The sequence below is a fragment of the Colias philodice genome, chromosome 23 (genome assembly GCF_061535455.1).
Source record: "Colias philodice isolate Cphi_HAF_F1 chromosome 23, ilColPhil1 Martin Lab GWU primary, whole genome shotgun sequence".
In the NCBI taxonomy this organism is placed as follows: domain Eukaryota; kingdom Metazoa; phylum Arthropoda; class Insecta; order Lepidoptera; family Pieridae; genus Colias; species Colias philodice.
Window position 1 is genome coordinate 3,181,956 of NC_143108.1, and position 27,955 is coordinate 3,209,910.

At 32.4% G+C, this 27,955-nt stretch overlaps 2 protein-coding genes across 2 annotated transcripts in view; one reads left to right on the top strand and one right to left on the bottom strand.

Annotated features, from left to right (window-relative positions):
• Positions 1 to 27,955, bottom strand: part of LOC149477918 (uncharacterized) — a 600,334-nt gene that overhangs the window by 502,817 nt on the left and 69,562 nt on the right. The window lies entirely within an intron of this gene.
• Positions 1,942 to 27,832, top strand: LOC149477944 (uncharacterized). Its single transcript, XM_089710009.1, has 7 exons — positions 1,942 to 2,260; positions 12,259 to 12,528; positions 15,043 to 15,583; positions 16,678 to 16,867; positions 18,314 to 18,527; positions 19,183 to 19,310; positions 27,616 to 27,832. The coding sequence occupies exons 2-7, from the start codon at positions 12,267 to 12,269 to the stop codon at positions 27,694 to 27,696; spliced, it is 1,416 nt and encodes a 471-aa protein (XP_089566135.1). The 5' UTR covers positions 1,942 to 2,260; positions 12,259 to 12,266; the 3' UTR covers positions 27,697 to 27,832.

Below are 27,955 nucleotides of genomic sequence, written 5' to 3' on the forward strand. Positions count from 1 at the left end.
GAACATACAAATAAAATAAATAAAAATAAAAAAAAAAACAAGTCTTTAAAATGCGAAAGCACGTGTGTATATTTATATTTGTATAATAACTTACTACAAAGAAAGTCATAATGTGATAAATATATTAAAACAGAGGACTAATCAATAAAATATCAAAGAAAAAATATATTTATGACATACAAGTTTTCCACACGCGGCTTCGCCCGCGTTTTCAAAGAAAAGCCCGCATAGTTCCCGTTCCTGTTTGATTTCCGGGATAAAAAGTAGCTTATGTCTTATTCTGGGTCTTCAGCTACCTACATACAAATTTCTTTGTAATCGGTTCAGTAGTATTTGCGTGAAAGAGTAAACAATCATCATTAATCATCATCCTCACAAACTTTCGCATTTATAATATTATTATTTATTTGGATGAAACAATTATTATCCTAAAAATATTGAACATCGTGCTACCCTAGTACCAGCCGTGCTATTTAATAAGCGAAAAATGAAAACTTTGAAGTAAAATTCTTTCTTTTTACCGCCAAATAAGTCTAAATGGGAATCATTCTTATCAAACAAAACCGTGCCTTTATTGTATTTTACTTACAATGGCTTAGGAATTTTGTTCGAATTTTTATTTGTACAATGATAGCGTTTAATGTTTTAAGTTTGTGATTAATGTCCTGTTTTTCAGGCTTTTGGATGAAAGAATAAGCTTGGCAACAAATTCCATGTAATTTAGTTATTATTGTTCTTTAGAACCTAGTTTATGTAGCGATCAGATAAGAATTTTTCGCATTATTGTCTCTTTAAAGATATTGTACAAGATAGAGTTATCAATAACAATGTAAGAAGCAATAAATAGGATAGAAACAACGTAATATTAAAGGTATCTTTAGCTTTTGGGATAGTAAAAAAATGTCTAGAACTAAGTCCTAAGAACATGTACGTCATCCTTTTCTCAGAAAAGTCTAGTTACATATTTTAAGTCATTTAGTTACGCTTGCTAAATCACGTTGTAAAAGTGTACCAATTAACACAATATTTCCATGTCGTTTCTATTTAAAAAGAAAACAAGTCAAAGACCGGCAAAATTGACTCACACCAAATCACTTAATAATTGATGTTACCGTTGTGAACGAATTCAAATAAATATGCTCAACTTATTGTTACGTGTAATCTCTTAGATAAAAGCCCTCCAGATATATTTTGTAAAACAAAGGTTGTATCCTTTTTATATTTGGTATGAAATGTTTCTCTTGTGAGTCACACGCTTGTTTGTCCTAGAAAGTGGAATTGGAATTGCTTCTAAGAAATGATTATTGTGTGTAAAACATTCTACATCAAATTAGTAATGTCCTGGAAGGATAGATATTCTTTAGTTTTAAAACAGAAAACTAATCAGCTTTTTGTAAAAGCTCTTATTATCTAAGTATAGGTAATTAGGTAATATTCGTTATATGAGTTTCTAGCTACTGAAAATTTACAAATGCAAACAAAAACTGTTTTAAATTTTAATAGTATCGAATTATTATATGTATTAAAATCTGGTAGGCAAATAGTTTTAATTTTCAGAAATAAATAATTTAACTAAGAAAGTGATGTAGAGCGGTAAGATATTGCTTAATATATAATATTGAAAAAAAAATAGGGCGATGTAACTTGACCACCTCGTGGTTGTAAACATCGACAGAAATTCCCCAAAAAAACAAATCGAGGTCAAAGGACCTACATAACAGTACACCAAGTTTTCTTTTATTTTGGTCCTTCCCGCGTTCGGTCATTGACAGTTGGATTTAACACCTTCCATATAATTACATACCTTTCTCTTTCCCCCTCACAGAATGGACACATTACCGCTATGATAGAAAGAGATGGAACGCGGAACGGTACTTTTCAAATAGCGGAGTTCAGAGTCAAGGACAAATGCACTCTGATTTTCTTACTCGAGCGAAGGAGACAATTCTATGGCGGAGAAAGAGATGACTATATGAAATGAGTTTAGATAGAAAAAAATTGTCATCGCGTGCCGACGTTGCCTATACGCCGCGAGTGCGCTCGATTTTTAAATATTGCTGGATTTACAAATATTAATACATTTTGACGAGTGCATTTCTAATATTTGTGTCATTTGTTTTTTGGCACGCAGTTCAGCATTGTGTTGGAGGTAAAATAATGTTACCGTAATTTATGTGCAATAGAAGTTTCATAGTGAAAATAGACGTTAGTTACCATAATAATTATTTATTTATATCTGGATGAAATACTTTTAGTAACGGTAAGTTAATTATTTATTTATATATTAAATAATGTTATTGTTTTTGTCCTACTTATGTATTATGTATATAGAGCATACAGCCTAATTAATGACCTACCTCAGTAATTACGAAACTGAACTTTTCCAAGTTTGGAAGAAAAAACAAGCTTTCGAAGTTTAAATAATATTTTCAGGTTTCAATTAAATTTAACATTATTTGATTTTGATGACGCAAACATTTACATATTTATTTTTATGAAGAACAGATTTTCTGTCTCCAACATACCTACTATACAATAATTTAATTTAAGTAAGTGCCTTGACTACCCCATTGACGGTAAGTTTATTAGTTTTAAATTATCTCAAACAAGAGGGATGGTATCATCTTAATATATATATAAATCTCGTGTCACAATGTTTGTCCTCAATGGACTCCTAAACCACTTAACCGATTATAATAAAATTCGCACACCATGTGCAGTTCGATCCAACTTGAGAGATAGGATAGTTTAAACATGTAGGTACCACGGGCGAAGCCGGGGCGGACCGCTAGTATAAATATAATTCATTGAATATAACACCCCGAGTTTTCCGGGGGGTTGCTTACTTATATTATTACTTATACTTAAATGCTAAATACTTACAGGGGTCAATAAAATTATGCATTGTAAATAAATAATTTATAATGCAAATCGTTAACAAGTGTGATTACCTAAGTACTTAATTGTGAAAATCTTAATATAGGTATATAAATCTCGTGTCACAATGTTTGTCCTCAATGGACTCCTAAACCACTTAACCGATTATAATAAAATTCGCACACCATGTGCAGTTCGATCCAACTTGAGAGATAAGATAGTTTAAACATGTAGGTACCACGGGCGAAGCCGGGGCGGACCACTAGTTAGGGATTATAAATAAATACCAGTTTAGTTCTCTAAATCATAGGTAAGTGTATTTTGCATAATACGAACATTTTTTCTCTTCATTTTTACTCTACATACACCTCTACCAAATAATAAGTATAGGTACATTTTTCACATTCTAACCTTATAGGTAGGTAACTAATAATAATCAATCAAAATTTTGTGGGACATAGTACATACTAACAGATGATTTTTTCATTGACTAGCTGATCCACGCGACTTTGCCTGCTCTCAAAACGAATATTTTTTGCCATTTTTACAATTTTTTTTTATAAAAAACCGGCCAGGAGCGAGCCGGACTAGAGCACCGAGGGTTTCATATTAACCTGTTTCTTTTATAATAGGTAGGTATGCCGTAACTGTAAATTTATAAATACCCTAACTATACCATTAATAAATACCCTGTAGGTTTGTAAATGTCGAAATTTTCAGCATAAACCGTGAACAGCTGCAGCTTTTGATTACATTGGCTTATAATTATTTGATCGCCCCAACTGATAATATTATTATAGATTTAGGCTTGGTCAAGGCACATGATAATGCTACTACCTAATGAAAAATGAAATTTCCGAACATTTCACGAAATCAACAAACTTACGATATGGCCACGACATAGATTAATGGTATGATTTTCAAATCCCGTTTTGAACCGGTCTTTTTATCAATAGTTCGTTTGCATTGCTTGTTTGAGTACAATGATGTATAATTATTGCAATATTATTGTAGTGCTCTCCATGGCTAAGTGGTTTAGTCATAAGGAATGTTAGCGAAAGGTACCGGATTCGCTTCCCAGTGGAAACGAAAATGTACTAAGATGCTTCGTATCTATTTATAAGTGTGGCATTTTTATTTTTTACTGAAGACAACTGATAAATAGAGAATTTAAGTAGGTATATTTATTTAAGGAGAAAAAGCAGGCATTTATTTATTTTTAACTTTGTTAGGGACAGCTGTATAATGAGAGATTTATGACTTTGATCTGCTTAGCTAAGTGGTTAAAGTTTTGGTATTACACAAGGTTCAGGATTTAGTATAACTAAAACATGTCTCGGTATAGCAGTAATCAGTATAGGACTAATGACTAACTTATCCATAAATAAAATACATCATGAAACATAATATCAGAACTCCATGTAATGATTTACCTACCTACCTAAAAGGAGCTTTTAATTTCGTAAGAAAAATATTTACAGACTAAAAACAATCGTATGCATTTAGACTTTAGATGTGTTTTATGAGACTGAATGGACTCTGTTCTAATTCTATTCAAATGAAAGTTTTGATAATAAACGTTGATATCACAACATTCTCATATATTTAATGACATAAAGCACTTACACATAATCCTCAGAAATATACATAAAATGACGTCATAAAGAAATCCCATAAATGCAAATGTGCAATATTAATATTCCTTTAAAAGCTTCATAATTTAAAAGATTTTATATCATATCCTGGAGCTTTGAGCTTTACAACCGGCTAAGAGTTTTTAAACCATAATACATTAATGACCTACCCATAAGTTTTTTTTACTAACTTACGATAAAATTTTACTTTTATAAAATAAATGTCGAAAACACACTGCCCAAAAACAAAAATAATTACTTGGAAATATGAATAGAGAAGGAATAAAATATTTATATTTGTAAAATAAATTATTCATTTGAAATGTCGTTTAAACACAAAGAGGACTATTTAGTATTTACAAAATACTAAGAACTGTTATTGTATTGTGGAATTTATATAGAATACGTAGAAAAAGCGTAAGAAGAATAATATAAAAATTCCTGTGTGTGAAACGTGAGAAATAAGCCAAAACTAACAAAACAAATATAACGGCAATTCATTATTTAAATTTAAACACAAAACAAAACTTAATTGGTAAAGATTTTGTATAAAAACTATTACTAATCTATTAATTGTGAAAGAAAACTAATTACTTATCTATATCAAAATTGGGAAAATTAATATTTGATTGTAGTCTTTATAAAATCGTTTGACCAATTTAATGATTTTCAGCAGTGTTGTGCATGAGCCAACGAAGCGAAGTTGGTACGATCATTCTTGTTATTTAGTACTTAAATAAATAAGAAAATTGTACAGCTATTTAAATTTAAAAGTTGACTCATAGCATGGGAATTTTAGTTTTGTCTGATAATCCTAACTTAATTAGTGTTTGGACTAGATAGCATTGTGTGAACTTTCCCTGAACATAATATTATGAATTATAATGTTATTTCGCAAAACTATTTTATAGTTTAACTTTGAATACCTTTGTGTTTATGTGTTAAAATTTATTGTATTCGTCATTATGGTGATTCATTAAATAATCAAGAAATTCTAATACATATTTCGAAGCCTTTGCCAATCTTAAAGTGTTATACACTACTGAATTGAATACGTTCGGCTGTTCTGAAACCATTATTTTACCTACCTATAGATATAATTTATTTTTTTTCTAGCTGTTACTAATGAATCGACATACCTAATCTTATTACGTTTTCACTTAGTTCTATATCGCAAACCGTTATTAGTAATTTAAACTGCGTAAATGTAAAAAATAGCACGTGATTTTAACACCAATAAAAACATACAAGAAAAAAACAAATAAATGGAGGCTATAGCGGACAGGTGGGGTCATTGACCGTGTGACGTCACTGGGACCGCTAGCTATGCCTAGAACGATCACGAAGAAATTAAAATCATTTCATATGTATTACGTCATAGTTCTTTGCAATTGGTAGACGATAAAAGTTTACATAAAGTATTATTGTAGAGATATTCTACGAAAAGTGAAGAAAAATTGTTATTTACTTGAATTGGGGCGTAATTTATTACATTCACCATAAAACAAGCGATAGCTTAGTATGGGATCAGATCGTGCCGTGTGTGAAAAATGTAAGGAAAAATGTCCTGAAATATTTATTTACTTAATTATTATTTATCAATAATTGTTGAAATAATGCTTTACGTTATTTTACAACTTTTACTTAAGGGACAGGCCTATGGGCTATGATAGATCATAGAAGTAATATAGATATTGTTCTACCTAGGATATGAAATTTTTGAATAAACTTACTAAATTCTAACAATAGAACTCTTTCTATAGTCTTGAACGCAATTGCAATTAAATTTCTCCTATTATCGTGTTCAACTACATAAAAATATTTTTCTCTGTACTTATATTGCGTTTACTCTCATTCTTATTTTACATGTGAAGAAAAATGGACGTTAGTAAAAAGAATTCCAACTACGTAATTTGTTAGTAAAATATACACTACTCAAAACAAAATAGGGCCCACCCTCATTTTTTGCTGTGTTGTAAAAACTCTTCACTTTTTTCTTATTTTATGAATGGGTATAAACGAACAAGGTGTAGGACAATTGTTTTAACGTAAACTTAAGCAAAAATTAGCGATGTTATGAAAATTATGCAAAATTAACAGTATTAGAGAAAAATTGCACAAATAAGACAAATGACAAAAGTTTCAATAAAACCTTTATTAACAAAAAAAATCTGGTTTATTTTGTGATTAGTAGCGTGTGGGACCCCCTCTGCTCCGTATGCACTCTCTGAGCCTATCTGGGACACTTTCAATCAAATGGGTTACATTTTCGTCAGGTATTTGCTCCCAACAGACTTTAAGAGCATTTATGAGATCTTGTTGGCTGTTTACGTTGCTGAAATTTGCTTTGACGCTCCTTTTTTATTGATCCCACATATGCTCTATTGGATTGAGGTCAGGACTCATAGCTGGCCACGGCAGAACTCTTATATTGCCATCAGAGAGTGCTCTTTGAGTGATACGGGCTGTATGTGGGCGGGCATTATCTTGCATTAAGATGAATTCTTCCCCAATTCTTTGTGAAAATGGGATCACGTGAGGCCGGATGACCCGTTCGACATAGGTAGTAGCAGTCACGGTACCTCCATCAAGAACTACGAGCTCCGTTTTGCCATGTAGGCTTATGCCGCCCCACACCATGACGCTTGGACCTCCAAATCGGTCTGTTCCATGGACACAAGGTTCAGAAAAACGTTCACCTTCCCTTCTCCATACACGCACTCGACGATCGTCACTTAAAAACTTCACTTTAGTTTCATCCGTAAACAGTACTGTCCCCCAGTTATCCATAGACCAGTCTGAGTGATCACGAGCAAACCTTAATCGTGCTGCACGATGAGCACTTGTCATTTTCAGTCGAACAGCGCGAGTTCTGGACCTTTGGCCACCTTCATGAAGTCGATTCCGAATGGTTTGATCACTCACTCGCGTGCCAGTAGATTGCCGCAGTTGATTTTGTAAGGCACGGGCGGTTTCCGTCCGCTGCCGACGCGCTGTTAGTCTGATGTACCGGTCCTCTTGGGCTGTTGTAGCCCGAGTACTTCCTGTTCCACGTCTTCTAGCAACACTACCTGTCTCTTGATAACGATCCCAAGCATTTCGGATAGCTCGACGTGTCACACCAAGACGTATTGCCACCGACCTCTGAGAATTTCCTTCTTGAAGCAAAGCAACCGCTCTTGCTGCCGTTTCCATATCCATATGAACCCGAGATCCAGGCATAATAATCACGAATAATACCGAAATCAAATTAAACTTTAAAAAATAACGATGTGCTACAGTAACATTCAGAATGAGACTTTGAACACAAGTGATTGAGAATTTGGAAAGAACGTGATTTTGAAACATTTAACTTTTTCTGGTTACCCACTTGAGAATAACATTAAAAAGAATAGTTAAAACAGCAATAAAGTTTCGTTAACATGTCAACAACGTAAGGGAATACTCAAGTACCCCAATAACTACCCTATAAATTACGTGTAGGCAAATCTTTGAGATAAGTGTAGGTGGGCCCTATTTTGTTTTGAGTAGTGTATAAATGTTAGAGTAGCGTATTGTAAATATAATTACATTAGTCAATAATATTATTATTTTTAGTTGCTAAGATTTTCAAAAATTAAATGAAAACACAAAATTTTTCATTAAACTCATAAGCCTAAAAACATCGAACGCAGTTTACTCTATCGTCAATACAAATAAAATATTACTTATTATTATTAAGTACCTACAACTAATCTTCAATGCATATAATTACTAAAACTTTGAATTTCTACTTCCAATCAATCTGTATAGCTATGATTAAATACGGAAATACCAATCTAACACAAACATTATTGAAACAACCATCAGTTTATTTCCAAAGCTTCTAGAACAATAGCAAGCTGATAGATTTCGCTTTTAACGAATACTGTGACTACTGTGAGCTATCAACCGTTAATGTACTTTCATATCTTTTATTCATATATGATCGTATGGATTCCACCTTGTCACGATATGTGCTGCGATCAGGTTATTTTTGCCGATTATGCGAAATGATTTAGTACTCAATTATAATGAAATCATAAAAACATAGCCTACATTGTGTTTAGTTATGTAGGTCATAAGTAGCAATTAATAGTTGTCTAAAGTGTTTGAGTATATCTCAATACTATTATAAAGGCGAAAGTTTGTAAGGATGTATGGATGTATGGATGTATGGATGTTTGTTACTCTTTCACGTAAAAACTACTGAACCGATTACAATGAAATTTAACATTACACATTACACATATAGAGGGTAACTTGGATTAACACATAGGATAGTTTTTATCCCGGAAATCCCACGGGAACGGGAACTATGCGGGTTTTCCTTTGCAAACGCGGGCGAAGCCGCGGGCGGAAATCTAGTTCTGAAATAAATCTCAGAAATGTAGAGCAAGAATAAAGGCTATTTTATGTGCTACCTAACTGTGATATATTTTGCGTTAGAGTTATACAATTTATCATAAAAATATTCATTACTTATTAATAAACTAGCTTACCACCCGCGGCTTCGCCTGCTTTGTCTAAAACCTAATAAATTATATACAAAAACCTTCCTCTTGAATCACTCTATCTATTAAAAAAACCTCATCAAAATCCGTTTCGTAGTTTTAAAGATTTAAGCATACAAAGGGACATAGGGACAGAGAAAGCGACTTTGTTTTATACTGTACTAACTAATTAATAAATAAGTATATCTTCACATTATAGATACAATATAGTCTAAATATAACTCAATTATAATTTATAACATTCAGAAATCCTTCTAGTTAAATATCCTTATGCAAAAGTACCCTATAAGTGGGTACTTTCATATTTTGTAAAGGAAAGTGTTTCAAAGCTTGATTTAAATTATTATTTTTCTTTCAAAATGATTCGTGCAAAATTTTTATACGAAGGAAATCTGTACAAAATGAAATTGTGACTTCATTTTCTTTATAGCTTTCCCTACCATAAAAATATAATTTGCTTTTGAAATGTGTAGTAACTATTTCGTAACAACATTGAAGCAATTTTCAGTGTGTATATTTATTCTTATTATTTAGTGTATATATTTTAAGTAGGAATTTTATATTAGGTAGATGTGAATTTAGTTCGCAAGTCTTTCATCCTACTTTTAATATACATATCTACTAATGCTTGCTTTATAAAGTAAAGTACCTACAGTACGTTACCTCGTAATTATTATTTTCATTGAAAACTTCAAAAAATAATTACATTTGAATATTCAGCTCTACATTGTAGTCAAACTTTTGTGTAACTCGTAAGTATTTTTTGATATAAAAAATACTTACCAGTTACGTGTAACAATTCGTATTTAATTTAATCGTTATTATTATTGTACCTATACATATTATGAATTAAGATCATCAGTAACAAATACGATAGTTTCAAATGCTATTTTGATTGTTAACCCAATCCAATTTTTACAATAAAAAGTTTGGAAAATCCAAAAGTGCACGACTTATAATGATCGGAAGGAAGTTAGCGCGGAAAGTTTATTTTTTTTAATTATTAATATCTCAAAAAATTGCTCCTTAAATGCTCCATCAGAATCTGTAATTGCTCCACTTCTATAATTATTAGTTTATTTATAATTAATTTTTAAAAAAATCCAAATACTGAAAACTTGATTTCCCTATAGAATGAAAAATATTCACTTTTCATAAAAAATTTTTTTGCAAAAAAATTGCTCCCGATTTGCTCTATCAATTACAAAAAAAAATTATTTAATTTTGATAATTTTTACAATAGTTGACTGAAAAACTATGTTAACATAGTAAACTACTGCGCTGTGACGTCATCAATTATTGCTGTTGCGACGCATAAGGGCCATATTTACATGTATCAGCACTGCAGCGATATCTGTAGACCTTAATGTTTATGTTTTCCTGTTTATATTATTTACTAGATTTCTGCCCGCCGCTTCGCCCGCGTTTTCAAAGGAAAACCCGCATAGTTCCCGCAAACGATAGCAACTTGACACCGAAAGATGAAACAAGCGACTGAAACACAAATTAATTAAAAATTACTTGAAGTTTTAATAATACGAATAAACGTAATATGCGAGTTTAGGGATGGGTAGGGAAATGTTTATAAACATACCTATGATAAGAATGATTTTAAATACATAATAATATCTGTTTCTTTCAACTTTTGCTAGATGAAACTCAATAATTAATTTATGTAATAAGTAAAATTTTTATGTAAAACCTATTGTCAAAAATAATTCTTTATATAATTATAAAGAATTATTAATTATACTCTAGTGAAAAATTTTCAGGTGATTATATAAAAGTAGGATAGGGTAGTAATAGATTGACAGTAGAAATATTTATTAATTGTTCATTATTATTGAATAAAATAGTACTTACACTTGTTATTCAATTGTTGACTCAATCACTATCCATACTTATAATATTATAAATGCGAAAGTAACTCTGTCTGTCTGTCTGTTACTCAATCACGCCTAAACTACTGAACCAATTTTCATGAAATTTGGTATGGAGATATTTTGATACCCGAGAAAGGACATAGGCTATCTCGAGAAAATGACGCAATCCCGGAAATCCCACGGGAACGGGAACTATGAGGGCTTTTCTTTGACTGCGCGGGCGAAGCCGCGGGCGGAAATCTAGTAAATAATATAAATAAGAAAACATAAACATTAAGGTCTTTATAGATATCGCTGCAGTGCTGATACGTGTAAATACCCATAACCCTTGCGTCGCAACGACAATAATTGATGACGTCACAGCGCAGTAGTTTACTATGCAAACATAGTTTTTCAGTTAATTATTGTAAAAATTATCAAAATTAAATAATTTTTTTTGTAATTGATAGAGCAAATCGGGAGCAATTTTTTTGCAAAAAAATTTTCTATGAAAAGTGAATATTTTTCATTCTATAGGGAAATCAAGTTTTCAGTATTTGGATTTTTTTTTAAATTTATTATAAATAAACTAATAATTATAGAAGTGGAGCAATTACAGATTCTGATGGAGCATTTAAGGAGCAATTTTTTGAGATATTAATAATTAAAAAAAATAAACTTTCCGCGCTAACTTCCTTCCGGTCTTATAATGCTCATTTAATTATGAAATATAAAAAAAAAAACTTATTGTAGTTTTCGTTTTTTATTAATTGCAATTAAACGACACTGAATTAATTAATCATTCGCATTCAGTGACCTACAATCGTCGATTAGAATATTAAAAAAAAATTTTAACTCAAATGATGGATTTTTTCACAAGTTATAGTGTTTTCAGGTTTCACACATGACGGACAGGAAAATTTTTTGACCTATTTCGGTGATTTTTTCCAATTCTATTGAAGTAAATCAATTTTTAAAAAGTATGGGATTAATCTCCATTAAATTATCTCGACAATAGTATGCAAAATATCTTGATTCCGTGAACTAACAAGGCTATAATAATAAGAATAGCTGCAAAAATGAGGCGAAAAAAATTTTTCGATCGTAAAGCACTCTCTGATGCTTCGCATCATGAGTCGTGCAATAAAGAGAAAACAGACATTAATTTTATTTTCTAACGCACGAAAATTAGCCCTCAAAAATATTGTAAGTTTGTTTCGTCTAGTTAAGCCTGTATTCCTATCCTTAATCCCATATTAGTTTGGACGAAGTAAATCAACCCTCGTCCCTAGTTCCTACTGTGCAAACATATAATGTCAGTTAACTTAAAAAACGTCCTTTCTTTTGTTCCAGCAACCAAAATGGCAAGAATAAGCACACTCCTCATAGTATTATGTCAGCTAGCGGCAATTCCAATTTTGGGCAGCCGTTCAGAAGATGACAACCCATTACTGGATATGGCATCTACCTTCCTACAGAATATGGGGAATGGAGGCGGCAATAACTTGGAGGGTCTGGCGGCCATAGGCAATATCATGGGAACGTTAATGCAAGGAGACAATGCTAAGAACATTGGAGCCATGTTTGGACAGGATGGTGGAAACGCTGGCGATGTATTATCAGGTAAATTACTGCTTTTTCTAATTGATGAAAATTTATTAAAAATGACTAGTTACTTGTATTTGTGGAGGCAAGAGGAGAACTAACAGCATTAAAGACTGGTTCTAATAGAGTTAATAATGACATAGTAAATTACGAGCCAATACAAGTAAATTTAGTAAACTCAGGAAGATATTGAAAGTTATGCTGAAAACGTTACGTACCTATAAGAAGTTAAATGAAATAAAAGATTTATTTATTTAACAAAATCTTTAATGTGTCCTTCATAGAAAACGAATCTTCAAATACACAGTAATAATACTTACTACTAACCTCCACTAACACATAGTTTATTCTAGTTAAAATAAACCATCATTAATTATGTATCAACTTCAGTAAAGTACAATAACAGACCCTATACATTATGAATTGTCGACTCTCGAAATCTTTACAATACAATGTATCTGAGAATAACACTCAAAACATCTCCAGACTCCAGTAACACTCCAGAAGACACGTGTATCTGACAACTCTTAACCCTGAGAGCTTTGAATCATCTTTATTGCCATGGTTTTGGCGTTTCACTGCAAATGATTTCCTGTAACGTTCCTTTCCTGACTTGGCGACTCCTAAATTGCGGTATTGAAGTGTTTCCAATTTCCACCAACACATGCCAACACTGAAGAAATACAGAATTTTCCGGCACCATCGCTCTTTGAAAGATGAAATGATTAAAGCTCCACCCATTTTATTGTAGGATTTAGACCTGTTTAATCTTATAATATGGAGAGTAAATCATTACATATTTCTAATGATCATAAGAATCGACAATCGACGAAGCTTGTGGTGATAAAAAGCGATTTATCTCAATACAGTTAATGATCATTTCAAAAGAAAGGAATAACATTTTAACACGTTCACTGCGCCATCATTATCAAAGAACTTTCAGCTGGTGCTTTGGAGACCTAATAGATCTCGAAACTTACCAACCCTTTGGTGCGTTTGAGACCTAATCAGTCTCCTAAAGATACAATTTTGAAAATAATTTATATCTTCCAGAAAACAATGACATATACTTTGAAGTTTTTGTGGATGAAAGATAGTCTATTGTTTTATATTTTGCTAGGTTCGCACGCAGTTATGACATTTGAATAAACTACAAATACCAAAAAAAAATTAGATATCGATTGTATCTCGTACCGCAACCAAAGATAGTTCAATATGTGTAGTAAGTAGTGATGGGAATGTCAGTTGTCGATTGAAATAGTTTTATTAATTATGCAAAGTGTTTTTCATTTAAACATGGTAAGCAAATTGATTGCTTGCATTGCGCGCATATGGTAAAAATTCGTTTTCCGAACATTTTCCAAAATTTTTATTATACTGGACGATGCAGCAGTATAATCCGGCTTTGATTTTTTGTTCTTCTCCGTAGATACTGCTTTCCGAATCGGTGGTAAATGTTAAAAAATATGTAATGACGTTTCAAAAGTGCTTGTAGAAGAAGTCTAATTGAATAAATAAATGTTTGAGTTTGAGTTTGTTAGAAATCTCACCAAAATAAATAGATTTTTTACACTTTTTTCTTTCAAAAGAACTCATTGTTTATAAAAAATAATCAACACCTAGATACCCGAGTATTATTTCCAAAAAGAGCGAGCTCCCACATCGATGCTAGGACAACACTAAACCGAATCACGCAGCGCCCGCGCCGTCTACCCTCCCTCTCTTGCGTCTACGAGGCCTACGATTCCACGAGTACCGACATATCTCCTCACGCAAGGAATGAATATAATTACAGTACTGTGCGTTAGGGACCTAATCCATCTCTAACTTATTTTTTAATGTTATTGAACTCAGCTTTAAGTAGGAAGCAAATATGTACATTTGTCCTACTCATACTTAAAGTACTTTACAAGTTAGATCCTCCCGCAAGGAGTGAAAAAACACGATTATATTCAACGCACAAAACAAAAGTCCTGCAAGGGATCTGATAGATCTCGTAATGCAGCGAACGTGTTAATCTCTAGAGAAACATCTATGTCATAGTGTTGCGTGTAAAGTCATAAAGTAGGAAATTTTCTGTTTTATCATTTTAATCAAAGCATATAGTTTAAACTTAAAAAATCTAAGCATTTTCAAATGTACTCACACATTTAATTAAATCTCATTATGCATTTAAAACAGAACAAACATTAGTTGCATTTTATAAATTGCCAACTCAACATAGTACACTCCATGTGGGTAGAGACCATGTAGAGACAGTTAACTATCGTTAGTGTGCAAGTGTAAATTCTATGTAAGCTAAAATTCTAAATACATATTTTGCATCCTTGCATAATCAAGAATACGTGCCTGCATGGTTATTTTTAGATTCCAATCATTTTCGAATTACCTTGTACTTATAAAAAATTAAGTAAACAATAAGTATGTACTTATTAATGATTATTGTAGCACTATAAACACAAAAATATCAACACCTCTGAATCGTCAAGTATAATTGTAATTTTTAATCAATAATTATAAATGTATTTACAGGGCTCGGCAGCTTACTCGGCGGTCAAGATGGCAAGATAGATCCATCAATAGTAGGATCCATGGTTTCCATGTTTGCCCAACAGATGGCGCCTAACGAGCCAAAGCGCGAAAAACGCCAAGCCCAAGAAAACGACTTCAATATGGAAGGCCTTATGAGCCTGGCTTCAGGATTCCTTGGAAACAAGAATGCTGGAGGATTCTTACCTCTAATCATGAACACATTAAGTTCACTTTCCGATGACGAAGCTCAGAAACGAGCTGACGGTCACAAGGACCATGCGTCTTTCCTACCTCCATTTTTGGAAAAGGCTCATTTATATTGGGATATATTCATTAATTCCGAACTTGGGAAAACTATTTGGGAAAAATCTGGTTTCAAAAGGGCAATGAAATCGTTTATAGGCCCGGATGGAAATATCAGCTTTGAATTGATGTTCAAGAATTTTGAAAACCATTCGTTTAGAAGACATTGGATTAAGGCTGTAGCGAAGTATTTGACGGATATGGTTGTTCACATTGCCAAACCAGAAGTTTATCAAAGGTTAGTACAATCCTGTTCATGTGCAATTTTATATACCTAACATCTTTGTATTTTAAAATCTCGATATATATCCTTGGTGGTTGTTCAAGGCTACAACAATGTTAAATTTGTTAAATACCAGTTCAGTAGTTACCTATCTATTTATTATTAACATTCGATTGGCAGATTTTTATATAATATTTGATTATTTGAAAAAAGAGCACACACAATTACAAATTAAAACATAAAAATTACAAGTACGTAGGTACACGCGTAGAAATCAATACATTAGAAAAACAAAAACAACTGATATCTATAAAACAAGAGCACGTTTTATATGATTCGCAATAGAAAAAAGCAGCAGTCAAACAATTAAGAACCTTTACCTTAAAATAGAGCAGTAAAAATCTCAGCCAAGACCCCTTAAAATAGCCAACAATTACTTCAAATAGAGCACTAAATAAATTGCAGGAAGGAAGTAGGTGCTGGATTTAGTCCGACAATCCCACTCGAACCAACTTCGCAGTTCGCATACTAATTATATCGGTTTCCAGCTAATCCTGCTGTGCGAATATTAACCTGATTTACGCATTTGAAATAGTATTTAAGTTTAATATTCATATCACACCATTCTTAATAATTTATTATATTTGGAAAACACGAATTCTAAAGGTTCAAGTTCGTAGAGTTTTTATTGCTTATAAATTGCTGTTTTTAGTTTTTACTTTATCTTTACATGTGGACTTAGAAGAATATTGATCGTATTTGAATTTAAAAAAATACAGAATAATTATAGTTAGGTGGAATTTGAAATCAAGTATTTTGCTTTTCACGTTACCCACGACCCTCTTACTCCTCATAGTTAGTATATTTTTAATATTTACTAACATAAGCTTTAAAGTCACGTACTTACTAAAATTAATGGATCTCTGCCATCTAATTGTTTAAAATAAATAAATAAAATAGACATAGACATTTTTCCGTTTACTCATTTTACTCTTTTATTTTTAGTGTATAATATGGCACTATTTCAATTACTGTTTTCCCTGCAGAACGACCGAATAATTTTACTGATATTTTAGTAAAAAAATATGCTATAAAATATACATTTTCAGGTACTTAATATCAGGGCAATTCATCGTCAACAGCTTCCTAGACTCTCAAGGAGTGCCAAAAAGCGTTCATTTGAATCCTAACCGACCAGAAGATTCGATCACAGTACTAATAAACTATGTACTTAATAAATATTTAGATATGGATACGGATGTTTCGGGATATGTGAAACCAGCTATGGAATATATTAAGGTGAGTGTTTTGTAGTAATAAATCAATGATATAAATAAAAGAAAGTCGTGTCAGTTACCTACACTATTTATCACTTATAATACCACAAGAGCTTCAAAATTATCGGGTATTTTCCGATAGGTTCGTTGCAAACAAATGAAGGAGTCAAGTTTTTAGTCAAGGTTAAAAAATCACGAGCGCGAAGCGCGAGTGATTTTTCCTGAAAAACTTGACGACTTTATTTGTTTGCAGGGAACCTTGAGGGAAATGCCAGATAATTTTGAAGCTCGTGTGGTATTCGGGAGATTATTTTTCCGTCCCAAATGTCGGCCAATAATTTCACAATTGAATTGAACCTGTCAGTTTGACGTCAACGACCAGAGAAAATTTTCAAAAAATTATCAGTATAATACCATGTAGGTTGTACCACGTGACGTCGAATGGTGCAATTCTATTGGTCGATATTTGGGTCGGAAAAATAATCACTCAAAAATAGCAGAAAGATAGCGATTTGGCTGAAAATTTGTGGTGAGGTAACTTAGTTCCAGAATTCAGATTAGGGATACTTTTTATTCCTAAACTTTCATCAGTATCTTATCTTTCCAACTAATATCATAAACGTGAAAGTTTGTGAAGATAAAATAAGCAAATACCTACAAATGAAGTAATTTAAACAATCTCAAATCCTATTATGCTATTTTTATATTACCAACAAACAAGTTTTTAGAAAAACTGTATATATTCTGTAGTTCTACAGTTATTCAAAATAACAAAGACTATCCATATATTATTATGAGCGAAAATGTATTTATAATTCCTTTTTCTGCTAATACAATAAGTAGGCTGTTGGAATCGCCTACGAAATTTTCGTTATCTAAGTAAAAGGCACGTTTATTTCCTAATATAAAAGAAACATTTTATGTAACAATATTGAAAAGGGATAAAAATAAACTTAAGACAGATTTAAGAATATAGAATAAAGCTTATTTCTTATCTACAGGATTAGGGATTTAATTGGGTTATTTCTTATGCTCAATTGGGATAAAATTATAGACACAAAGTAACAAACAGCTTTTATATTTAAACACATAATAATTATATACATCTCCCATTGATTTCTCTCTTTCATCAAGTAGTTTAGAGCCTCAGAATATTTATAAAAACTCTGCTCTTATTAAATTGCCAATAACTTGAAAAAAAAAAACAATAATAAAATGATGTGGTTTTCTGCTTGTAACCACGTTAGCGTAACTAGGCTAAACTATGCTTCAAAACTATCATGAAACAACACCTAAGTATGTTGCGGTCATTTAGACGAACTGATAACATCCTTCTTTTTCGAAGTCGGGTACGACTGATGGATATGATGTTCTCAATTCATCTTTCATCTGTCTTTTTCTGTATGTAGTTGTAAGGTTTTCTGTTCGTACAACTTTATTAAAGTGTTAAATAAATCTTCCCTTCCAGCAAACGCTAAAAATGGCGCAATTCAAATCCCAGAACCTCGCTAACCGTTCCGACTATCATAAACTAGCGGACAGAATGACAGACACACTGAACTTAGAAGTGATAGAGCCTGTGCTACGCGTGTATAGAGCGTATAAACATGCTATAGCGGCTCCACATTGCCAGGAACATTTGATGTGTATTGTGAATAGGCACCATGATCAGGATAAATTAGGTAAGTAAACCGACTTCAAAATGTAGGATTTTATGTTTGTTAGGAAGGTTCTCTTTTCAACTGTATTTTAATGTTTATTGACTTAGAACTAGATGAAGCAATTTTGATTATTCTAATTTTTTTCGTAAACGAGTAGTAAGGTAAATTTAATATGACTTCGACTTTACGATGAGAATTAATTTGTTTTTATATACGTATATATATATAAGTACATAGTTATGTTTACTTTGTTAATACTTTCAATAATGTTCGTATATTTCAATAAAAGGAAAGTCGTCTAAAGCTTTCCAAAGGATCAAAATGACCGGACCAAAAACATTATTTCAGCATTCAGGAAAATACATTAACACAGCCAAATATTCAGGCTACTGCGTAATAACAATTAATAATCGAATACATATCTAATAATGAACGTTGTTTAAATAGTTAATAGTTTTAGTAACGATGTACTTTTCAATTTCGACCTTCCTATCTATACTTATTATGAAGGTGTTTTAGAATAATGCGAATGGCATATTAATTCCATTAATGTAAAATTAATAATATGTAAATGGTGACTATTCTTATATGAATGCAAATATTATCAATTCATTAATTTCATTATATCAGTACCAATAATTACTATATTCTCTATATCTAATTATTTCTATTTTAGGTCTGCCAGGATTCAAAGCCGGTCTCACAAAGCTTAGCAGCTTAGTTGCGTCAGCGGCTCTCAGCTTCCAAAACGGGAAAGGTTTCTGGGACCTGTACAATGCAGTACAGAGCGATGTTAATTGTGAGGTAAGTCGTATACTTAGAGTATATATACAGTACTAGCTTTCCGCCCGCGGCTTCGCCCGCGCAGTCAAAGAAAAACCCGCATAGTTCCCGTTCGCGTGGGATTTCCGGGATAAAACCTATCCAATTTCCCGGGGTAAAAAGTAGCCTATGTCCTTCTCCGGGTATCAAAATATCTCTATACCAAATTTCATGCAAATTGGTTCGGTAGTTAAGGCGTGATTGAGTAACAGACAGACAGACAGAGTTACTTTCGCATTTATAATATTAGTATGGATAAATACTCTAAGGTCGTATAATTATAATATTATACTACCTGTGCCCCGCGGTTTTACCCGCATTGCTCAGCTCCTGTTGGTGTAAGTGTGATGATATATTATAACCTATAGCCTTCCTCGATGAATGGGCTATCTAACACCGAAAGAATTTTTCAAATCGCATCAGTATTTCCTGAGATTAGCGCGATCAAACAAACAAACAAAATCTTCAGCTTTATATTATTAGTATAGATTATTAAGGCATTAAGCATTATTCAGACTACACGTGACACTACACCGTGATCATCTTTTAAATTAAGCAGTTTTGTTTGTCCATTTTCCTTGAGACCCCTTTCTCTTTAGGGATAAGGGTCTAATGTAATTTACCTTTGTGTTGTTAATTATATTTCGGAGGGACTTTATCTAATTTGGTCTTTTGTTGTGAGAATTAAAATGGTTTAAGTTTTTCTCGTAAAGTTGGAGAAAGTAGGAAATAGCATCCACCATATTTATTAAATAGATACAAGGAAAAGACTTTCCTATAAATAAATAAAAACTATCTGATATTAATAATGTTTATGTTTATAAATAGCTAATTTTCTATACTCTATGAAATAAAAGAAGCCTGACCAATTCAGCCACTCGTGCCCCAGAGCGATCGAATTTATTCTATTCTTTCAGTTTTATGTGTCTTAAGGGACACATAAACCAAAAATATCAAATTCATTAATAAACCTACACCAAAACCCACTCAAAGCAAACACAGTAGGTAAACAGATCCTAATGTGATCATGAAAACTTTACACCCAACGCTTCCGGCAGTTAATGTGTATCTTAACCCTTATGATAGTACATTAGGATTAAATTTAATGGTTAAAGTGATATTTTGGCTTGAGAATAATCTACTCTGGCCATACTTGATCTTTGAGTATAATTGTGCTCGTAAATTCGGTCTAAGCTCGCAGTTTTCCGCCTGGGGTGGACAATTGTAGGAAATTCAAGTTTTGTTACAAGTAAGAGTGTGTCTTTTCTTAAACAAAATAAAAATTTTGTTAGAGGATAGTCTTTGTTTTTGCAATTTATTTTTCTAGTTCATGAAAACTAATACATGCTGATACATTTGAAGTGTTACTACGACGTTATCTACTATCGTTAATCCATACTTTAACGTTACATTAAATTCAATTTAAATTTGGTAAAACTAAACACAATTTGAAACAGACACAACTAATAAAAAGACACAAAAAAACCTCATCAAAATCTGTTGCGTAATTTTAAAGATCTAAAGATTCACAAGGATGTGTGTCCGTACACAAATGGCGGCGACTTTTTTTGTACTATGCAGTGATGCATAAATATATGATACTATTGATTTGACTAACCTAACACATTTTCATTATAGACTGACCGGTTGGCTTGGTTGGTAGTGGGCTTGCCTTCCAAGCCAGAGGTCGGGTTCGATTCCCACCCGGGGCAATTAATATTTGTGTAATGAACATAGATGTTTGCTCTGTGTCTGGGTGTTAATTATCTATATAAGTAGTTATTTATTTAAAGTTATATATTATGTAGGTATGTTTATCAGCCATCTGGTTTCCAAAACACAAGCTAAAGCTTAGTATGGGATCAGATCGTACCGTGTGTGAAAATTGTGAAAACTGAATATTTATTTATTTACTAGCTGTGCCCGCGACTTCGTCCGCGTGGAATAGTGACTGTATAGTAGTTACTACTTAACTTTTATTGAGTAAACACGTACTACCATAAATAATTAAAAGAACTGTTAGTAAAATTTATGACTAAACTGAGCTAAAAAATAAAAAAGAAATGCCTAATTAATTTTTTACGTAAAATTTCTTTTAAATTATGTCATATTATTTTTTAGGCACCAGGGTCGAGGGGAGCAAATTTATTTACCTTCCTTTCTTGTATGTGTGTTTTTAACAATGTATCGTGCAGCAACTGAGCGCCGAGACAAACGTCAAAACGCAAAGGAATAGAATCCGCTATCGATACTAATTGACATAAGCGTATGATGTTTTGCTAAGGATTTTTTCACCCTACCAACGACGACGACGACCACGAACAAAATTTTCATTCAGTCGCAATTTAACAAAATTGTGCAAAACAAAATTAAAAATAAAATATTAAAATTTCCTGTCGTTCTGGTGCCTGGAATTTTTTTTGAGATCAATGAATGAAAAAATATATTTTTCGTAGAAACGGTGGCTCCTAGAAAAAAATGTATTTGAAGTTTTTTATAGATAATTTTATGATCTACAATTTTGGTAAAAGATGATTATATATATTATATAGATATTATATAACTTACCGTCTCGCCGACAATCGCAAAAAACCTATTTTTATATTAATTATCCTCGAATTTTTTTTTCTTTTCGAGTACCAGTATGACGGGAAATTTTAATATTATTTTTAAACTAATTTTGTCTGGAGGACAATTTTGGTCGTAGTCGTCGTCGCCGTTGGTAGTGTGACCGAACCATTACTAAAATATCATGAGTTTATGTAAAAAATTAGCGATAGTAGTTTCTATTCTTTAGCGTTATTCTATTCTCTGACATTAGTCTTGGCCTGCTGATCAGCTTAATCGATACTCAGTTTTTATCAAATCCAGCACCAAATCCAAATCAGATCTTTCCTGTCCCACGCATGTAGTAATTAATTACCGTTTAGACCATGCAATAAAAATTAAATTAAAAAACACCCAACGCAACGAATAAAAATGCATAGAAAAAGGAATAAATAATTTCACAAACTTCCCGACGATCTTTAAAAATAAATACCATCTATACTGATATTATAAAGAGGAAATGTTTGTAATTATGTATGTATGTATGGTTTTCACGCATAAACTACTGGAACGATTTCAAAAATTCTTTCACCATCAGAAAGCTGCATCTTCACTGAGCAAAATAGGCTAGGTTTTATCCCGGAAACGGCCGCAGGCGGAAAGCTAGTTTTAAATATTTATAAAAATAAAAAACAAAGTCGTCGGGGCTGCCATGCCATCATTATAATAATACATATATCATATTTTTTCTTTTATAATGGTACTTAATTTTAAAGATCGTCGGAAAGTTTGTAAAATTATTTATTCCTAAAATTTTTTCTTCATTGCGTTGGGTTGTTTTTATTAAATTTTCTTTTATAATTTAATTTTCTTATTTTCATGTAATATTTTCAAGTGAGCGAGACCGAGCTATCAATTCTACCTCCATATTACATTCCTACATCATATTGATATCTATAAGCTTTTTGCTCCTTGAAATCTTTTAAGTTGGGCCGTAACCGTGCACAAATTGTAGGGTAAAAGTGGGATAGATGCCCCACTTTTTGAAATAGCCTCATAATTTAAAAAACATGAATCTTATACGAACACTTTGTATGAATATAGCTAGGTTAATTATCTGTTTTGAATTACTATATATATTTTTAATCCTATCATTTATAGATAATGTGTAATAAATATTTTTGTAGAACACCTTTTTTGAGGATAGATGCCTACCTAGTTGGATAGTTGCCCCACCATGAAAATACTAAGGAGGATAGATGCCTGCAGAGTGGGATAGATGCCTGACATACTCTATAAACGCGAAATCTAATAAAATTAATATGATAAACCAGCAAATGTCAAGTTCACATAGTTGTTCTGTTGTCCAAGAATATACTTGCGCTCGCACTCCTTCTTTTCTTTTGTATTTTCGTGGCGTGGTTCTCCTACAATCAGTATAAGGGCAGATCATTAATAAGTAAGTAAACATAACAAAAAAAAAAGCAAATTAAACGAGTAAAATCGGTTAACATAGAGAAAACCTCTGACGCAATCGGGTAAAAATATAAACAGTACCTGTGATTATCGATACTAACATGTACATATGTATTGAGGGATAGATGCCCTTAGAGGCCCCTAAGGGCATCTATCCCTCGAAAAAAAAGGGGCAACTATCCTTTTTGATAAGGATAGCTGCCCCAGTAGTTTTTTTATTAAATAAAAACAAAAGAGCCACTATTTTCACTTAGATTTGTACTTAATGAACCAGTGTATAGACATAATAAGAAATATAGTGAAATTTATTAATACTTATAAAGTTATGCAAAGGCAAATATCAACCTTTTTAAATTTTAACGTGTTCGTGAAGTTCGCCGCCGATATTATAACACGCACTAGCGAAACACGTCTTCACCAAACAACAGCTCATGCGTACACGAGGTGCGGGGTGATAGGAGCTCCTATTTAAATCATTAATTCGTAGTCAGGACTCTGGGAAGTGAGGTTTTTTGAAAATGGGGCATCTATCCTAGTGCGGCATCTATCCCACTTTTACCCTAATGTATATTTAGGAAGAAGGTATATTTAGGAAAAAAAATTGCTACTCATAGCCTATGTGGCTATGAGTAGAGTTCAAAATTTCCAGGGTGTGGCTATCCTCTCGCTCCCATATCCCCTCTTCTTTCACAGACTCCCCTTTCCACCCCTAGTAAATGGCAGAACCGATTTTGATGTAAACCATATCTAATTGTATCTATATGTACACGTCGTTTGATGCTCCATTTGGTTTATTTATCCAACAACTGTCACCCCTAAAGTAGGACTGTTGATATTTTTTAAAATATCGGATTTTCGATGTATCGATATTTTCAAATATATCAGTATCGGAGTTCGATATATCGAAAAAAATATCGATATTTCGATATATCGGCTTTATTTAAAAAAAATCGTAAGTCAGCTCAAAAATGATTACACAATTTATAGTCTAGTAGATTTATTAAACAAATTAAATTATGAATGTACATAAGTAGTAGGTTACAGTTCTTGGTAATTACTTTTTTTAATTTAAATAAGACAATTATGTATACCAATACCAATATTTTTCTGTAAGAGTTTTTAAAAATACTCTTTGTTTTAAATATGTTCAGCTGTTTGGCTACTAAGATTGTTAGGCACTGAAAGATTGATTGAAGAAGCAACTCGTTCAGATGATAAAAAATTGTCAAGCGACTGCTAACATTAAGTTTACGATGATTTTTTAGATTAAATAAATTACGGAAAAAAAATTATTAAAAAAAAAAATCGACCATCGATATCGATATTTCAATACCGAACTATCTATATATCGTCCAAAAAATATTAGTAATAAATATCGATATTTCGAAATAATAATATCGATATTTCGATATATACAGGGTGTACCAAAAAGTAGTGATGAACGGAAGCTGAGAGGTAGAGGACCTAGAGGGCTATCCGAATCACCCCCATGTATGTTATGCGATTTTTCGTATTTTCGGAGTTATGACGTTTTTTTTCAATTTTTCACCTATCGCCGAGTACGATGATATTTTCACTCATGCTGACGTCAATGATTGCGGAAGATGCTTGATTTTTTTTGTGTGCTAAGCTGAAAGATAGGCCAATTCAGTATGGTAACATTTACTATCGTTAGATCTTTGAATGGAATAAAAAAAAGAATTAAATGGCAAGAAAGATAAAATTACCCAGTATGTTCACCACTTCAAGGGCCCGTAAAAAAATAAAATCACATAAAAAAAGTTTTCCGTTTGACTTTTAAAAACTTGCTCTATCTATCAGATAGCTACCCTGAAAATTTCATTTTATTATTCAGAAGGCTTCAATCGAAAAATTTAAATCTAAATGTGGTAAGTGCAAAAATTGAATTAACATGATGATCATTAAAACCAATAAATAGGTGTTTATTTACCAGAAATTTTTAAAATAACCCCGCTGTTGCTCAATGCAAGTGCGACATCACCGTAAAAAGTTGTCTTTTAAATGTCTGAATGCCCTTTTATCATTTTTAATGGTTTCTTCTGCTGCTATGAATTTCCGGGTTATTTCGTCCAAATTGTGGCAGTCTCTCGTCTTTGTAGTATCCCCACGGAAAAAAATCAATAGGGTTTATGTCCGGAGACCGTGCAGGCCAGGCTAAAGGGCAATGATACCCTGAAAGATGGATTGGTCGTTGCAGCCTGCGCATGCGCCGGTGACGCCTGCCTTAAAGCCTGGCCTCTACGGTCCCTCGACCTAAACCCCATTGATTTGTTTCAATGGGAATACTAAAAAGACCTCGGCTACTTGAGAGAATGCCACAATTTGGACGAAATAACCCGGAAATTCATAGTAGCAGAAGAAACCATTAAAAATGATAAAAGGGCATTCAGACATTTAAAAGACAACTTTTTACGGTAATGTCGCACTTGCATTGAGCAACAGCGGGGTTATTTTAAAAATTTCTGGTAATTAAACATCTATTTATTGGTTTTAATGATCATCATGTTAATTCAATTTTTGCACTTACCACATTTAGATTTAAATTTTTCGATTGAAGCCTTCTGAATAATAAAATGAAATTTTCAGGGTAGCTATCTGATAGATAGAGCAAGTTTTTAAAAGTCAAACGGAAAACTTTTTTTATGTGATTTTATTTTTTTACGGGCCCTTGAAGTGGTGAACATACTGGGTAATTTTATCTTTCTTGCCATTTAATTCTCTTTTTTATTCCATTCAAAGATCTAACGATAGTAAATGTTACCATACTGAATTGGCCTATCTTTCAGCTTAGCACACAAAAAAAATCAAGCATCTTCCGCAATCATTGACGTCAGCATGAGTGAAAATATCATCGTACTCGGCGATAGGTGAAAAATTGAAAAAAACGTCATAACTCCGAAAATACGAAAAATCGCATAACATACATGGGGGTGATTCGGATAGCCCTCTAGGTCCTCTACCTCTCAGCTTCCGTTCATCACTACTTTTTGGTACACCCTGTAGATATTTTATCAACAGTCCTACCCTAAAGTGCCCTATATGTAATAAACGGATGAACCGATTTCTATAAAACATTACTAACTAATTGTAATTCACACGTTGCCCTTTCATATTTTGATATGCCGCTTGAGTATATTATTTGACCACATTCGATTATTGTTCATTCCCACTTTTACCTCTGTAGTCTAACAAATGGATAAACCGAATTGGATAAAAATATAACTAACTGTACTTCACCCGTTATGCACTTTCATTTGATATAATATGTCTCTTAGGTATATTTGACAACATTCGTTTTTTTCATTCCCCCTTTTATCTATATACTATAGGTATAGTAAATGGATGAACCGATTTTGATTAAATACGTCTAATTAAACTTTACACGTCATGCCCTTTCATTTCATATGTCACTTGAGTATAATTGACAAAATTCATTTTTTATTTTTATTTTTATTTTAATAAATGGATGAACCGATTTTGATACACTTTATCTAAGAACCAGCTTCGGAAAATATGCTGCCTAACAAAAAACCGCATCTAATTCGGATTACCTGTTATCGAGCTACGGTGGAACAAACAGATACACACACACAGACACACATAGCGGTCAAACACTTATCACTCATCTTTTTGCGTCGGGGCTTAAAAAATATATGTAATACGACATAATTTAAAGGACATTTTATGTATAAAATTTACCTAAAAATAAGCATAATTTTAATTTGACCCCTCCCCCCCTACTACCTCAGCTTACCCCCCCACCCCCACCCCACCCTTGGGGACTTTCGATATGATCACCTGGATATTTTATAGAAATAACTGTAGCGTATAACAGATAACTTACGTTTTATCGTACACTGTATAATAGTGTACCATAGAATGCCTTACCAAATGTTCGCCGTGAATACTTAAATGGTCATAACTTTTTTATTTATAAACCGATTGACATGAAATAAACACTAAATGTTAAATGAAGATTACCACAATATATTAGTGAAAACCGCATTTAAATCGGATAAGCCGTTTCTGAGATTAGCGTGTTCAAACATACAGACAAACAGACAAACGGACAAACGGACAAACAGACAAACAGACAAAAAAAATTTTAACGACAGTTTTGGGTTTGGGATCGATTTAGTAATAACCCCTGCTAAATTTTTTTTACATATTTTCATTGTACAGACACCACTTTTCTAGAATTTTATTATATGTATTGATTTATTTATATTTTTTTTTATTTCAGGCCAAATACCCCGCTGATTGCTCAGCATTCCACGAACATGAACTAAAAGTGACTACCGAAGTTTACCATAGCGAATTATAAAAATGTTTTAGATAATAATTTAATTAAAAGTATTAAGTTTCTGAGATTAATTAAGATTCGATTTAATGTAAAGAGATTCCTAATTATTACTTATATTTGGCTTATTAAGACTCATAGACTTAGTCTATACATATAATAAAATCGTAGGAAAGTCAAAACTGTACATTGAATATTTTTTTAAAAGAATACATATAAATATAAACATATTATCATGATATCACCTTCGGGGGAGGAGCTGTGAGCCTTTATTTTTCTTACA

Bases quoted from the DNA above. Each gene is read 5' to 3' on its own strand.
- LOC149477944 (XM_089710009.1), top strand. From the start codon at position 12,267: ATGGCAAGAATAAGCACACTCCTCATAGTATTATGTCAGCTAGCGGCA. The intron at 15,584-16,677 runs GTTAGTACAATC...ATACATTTTCAG, and splicing joins AAACCAGAAGTTTATCAAAG to GTACTTAATATCAGGGCAAT. The intron at 18,528-19,182 runs GTAAGTAAACCG...TTTCTATTTTAG, and splicing joins CCATGATCAGGATAAATTAG to GTCTGCCAGGATTCAAAGCC.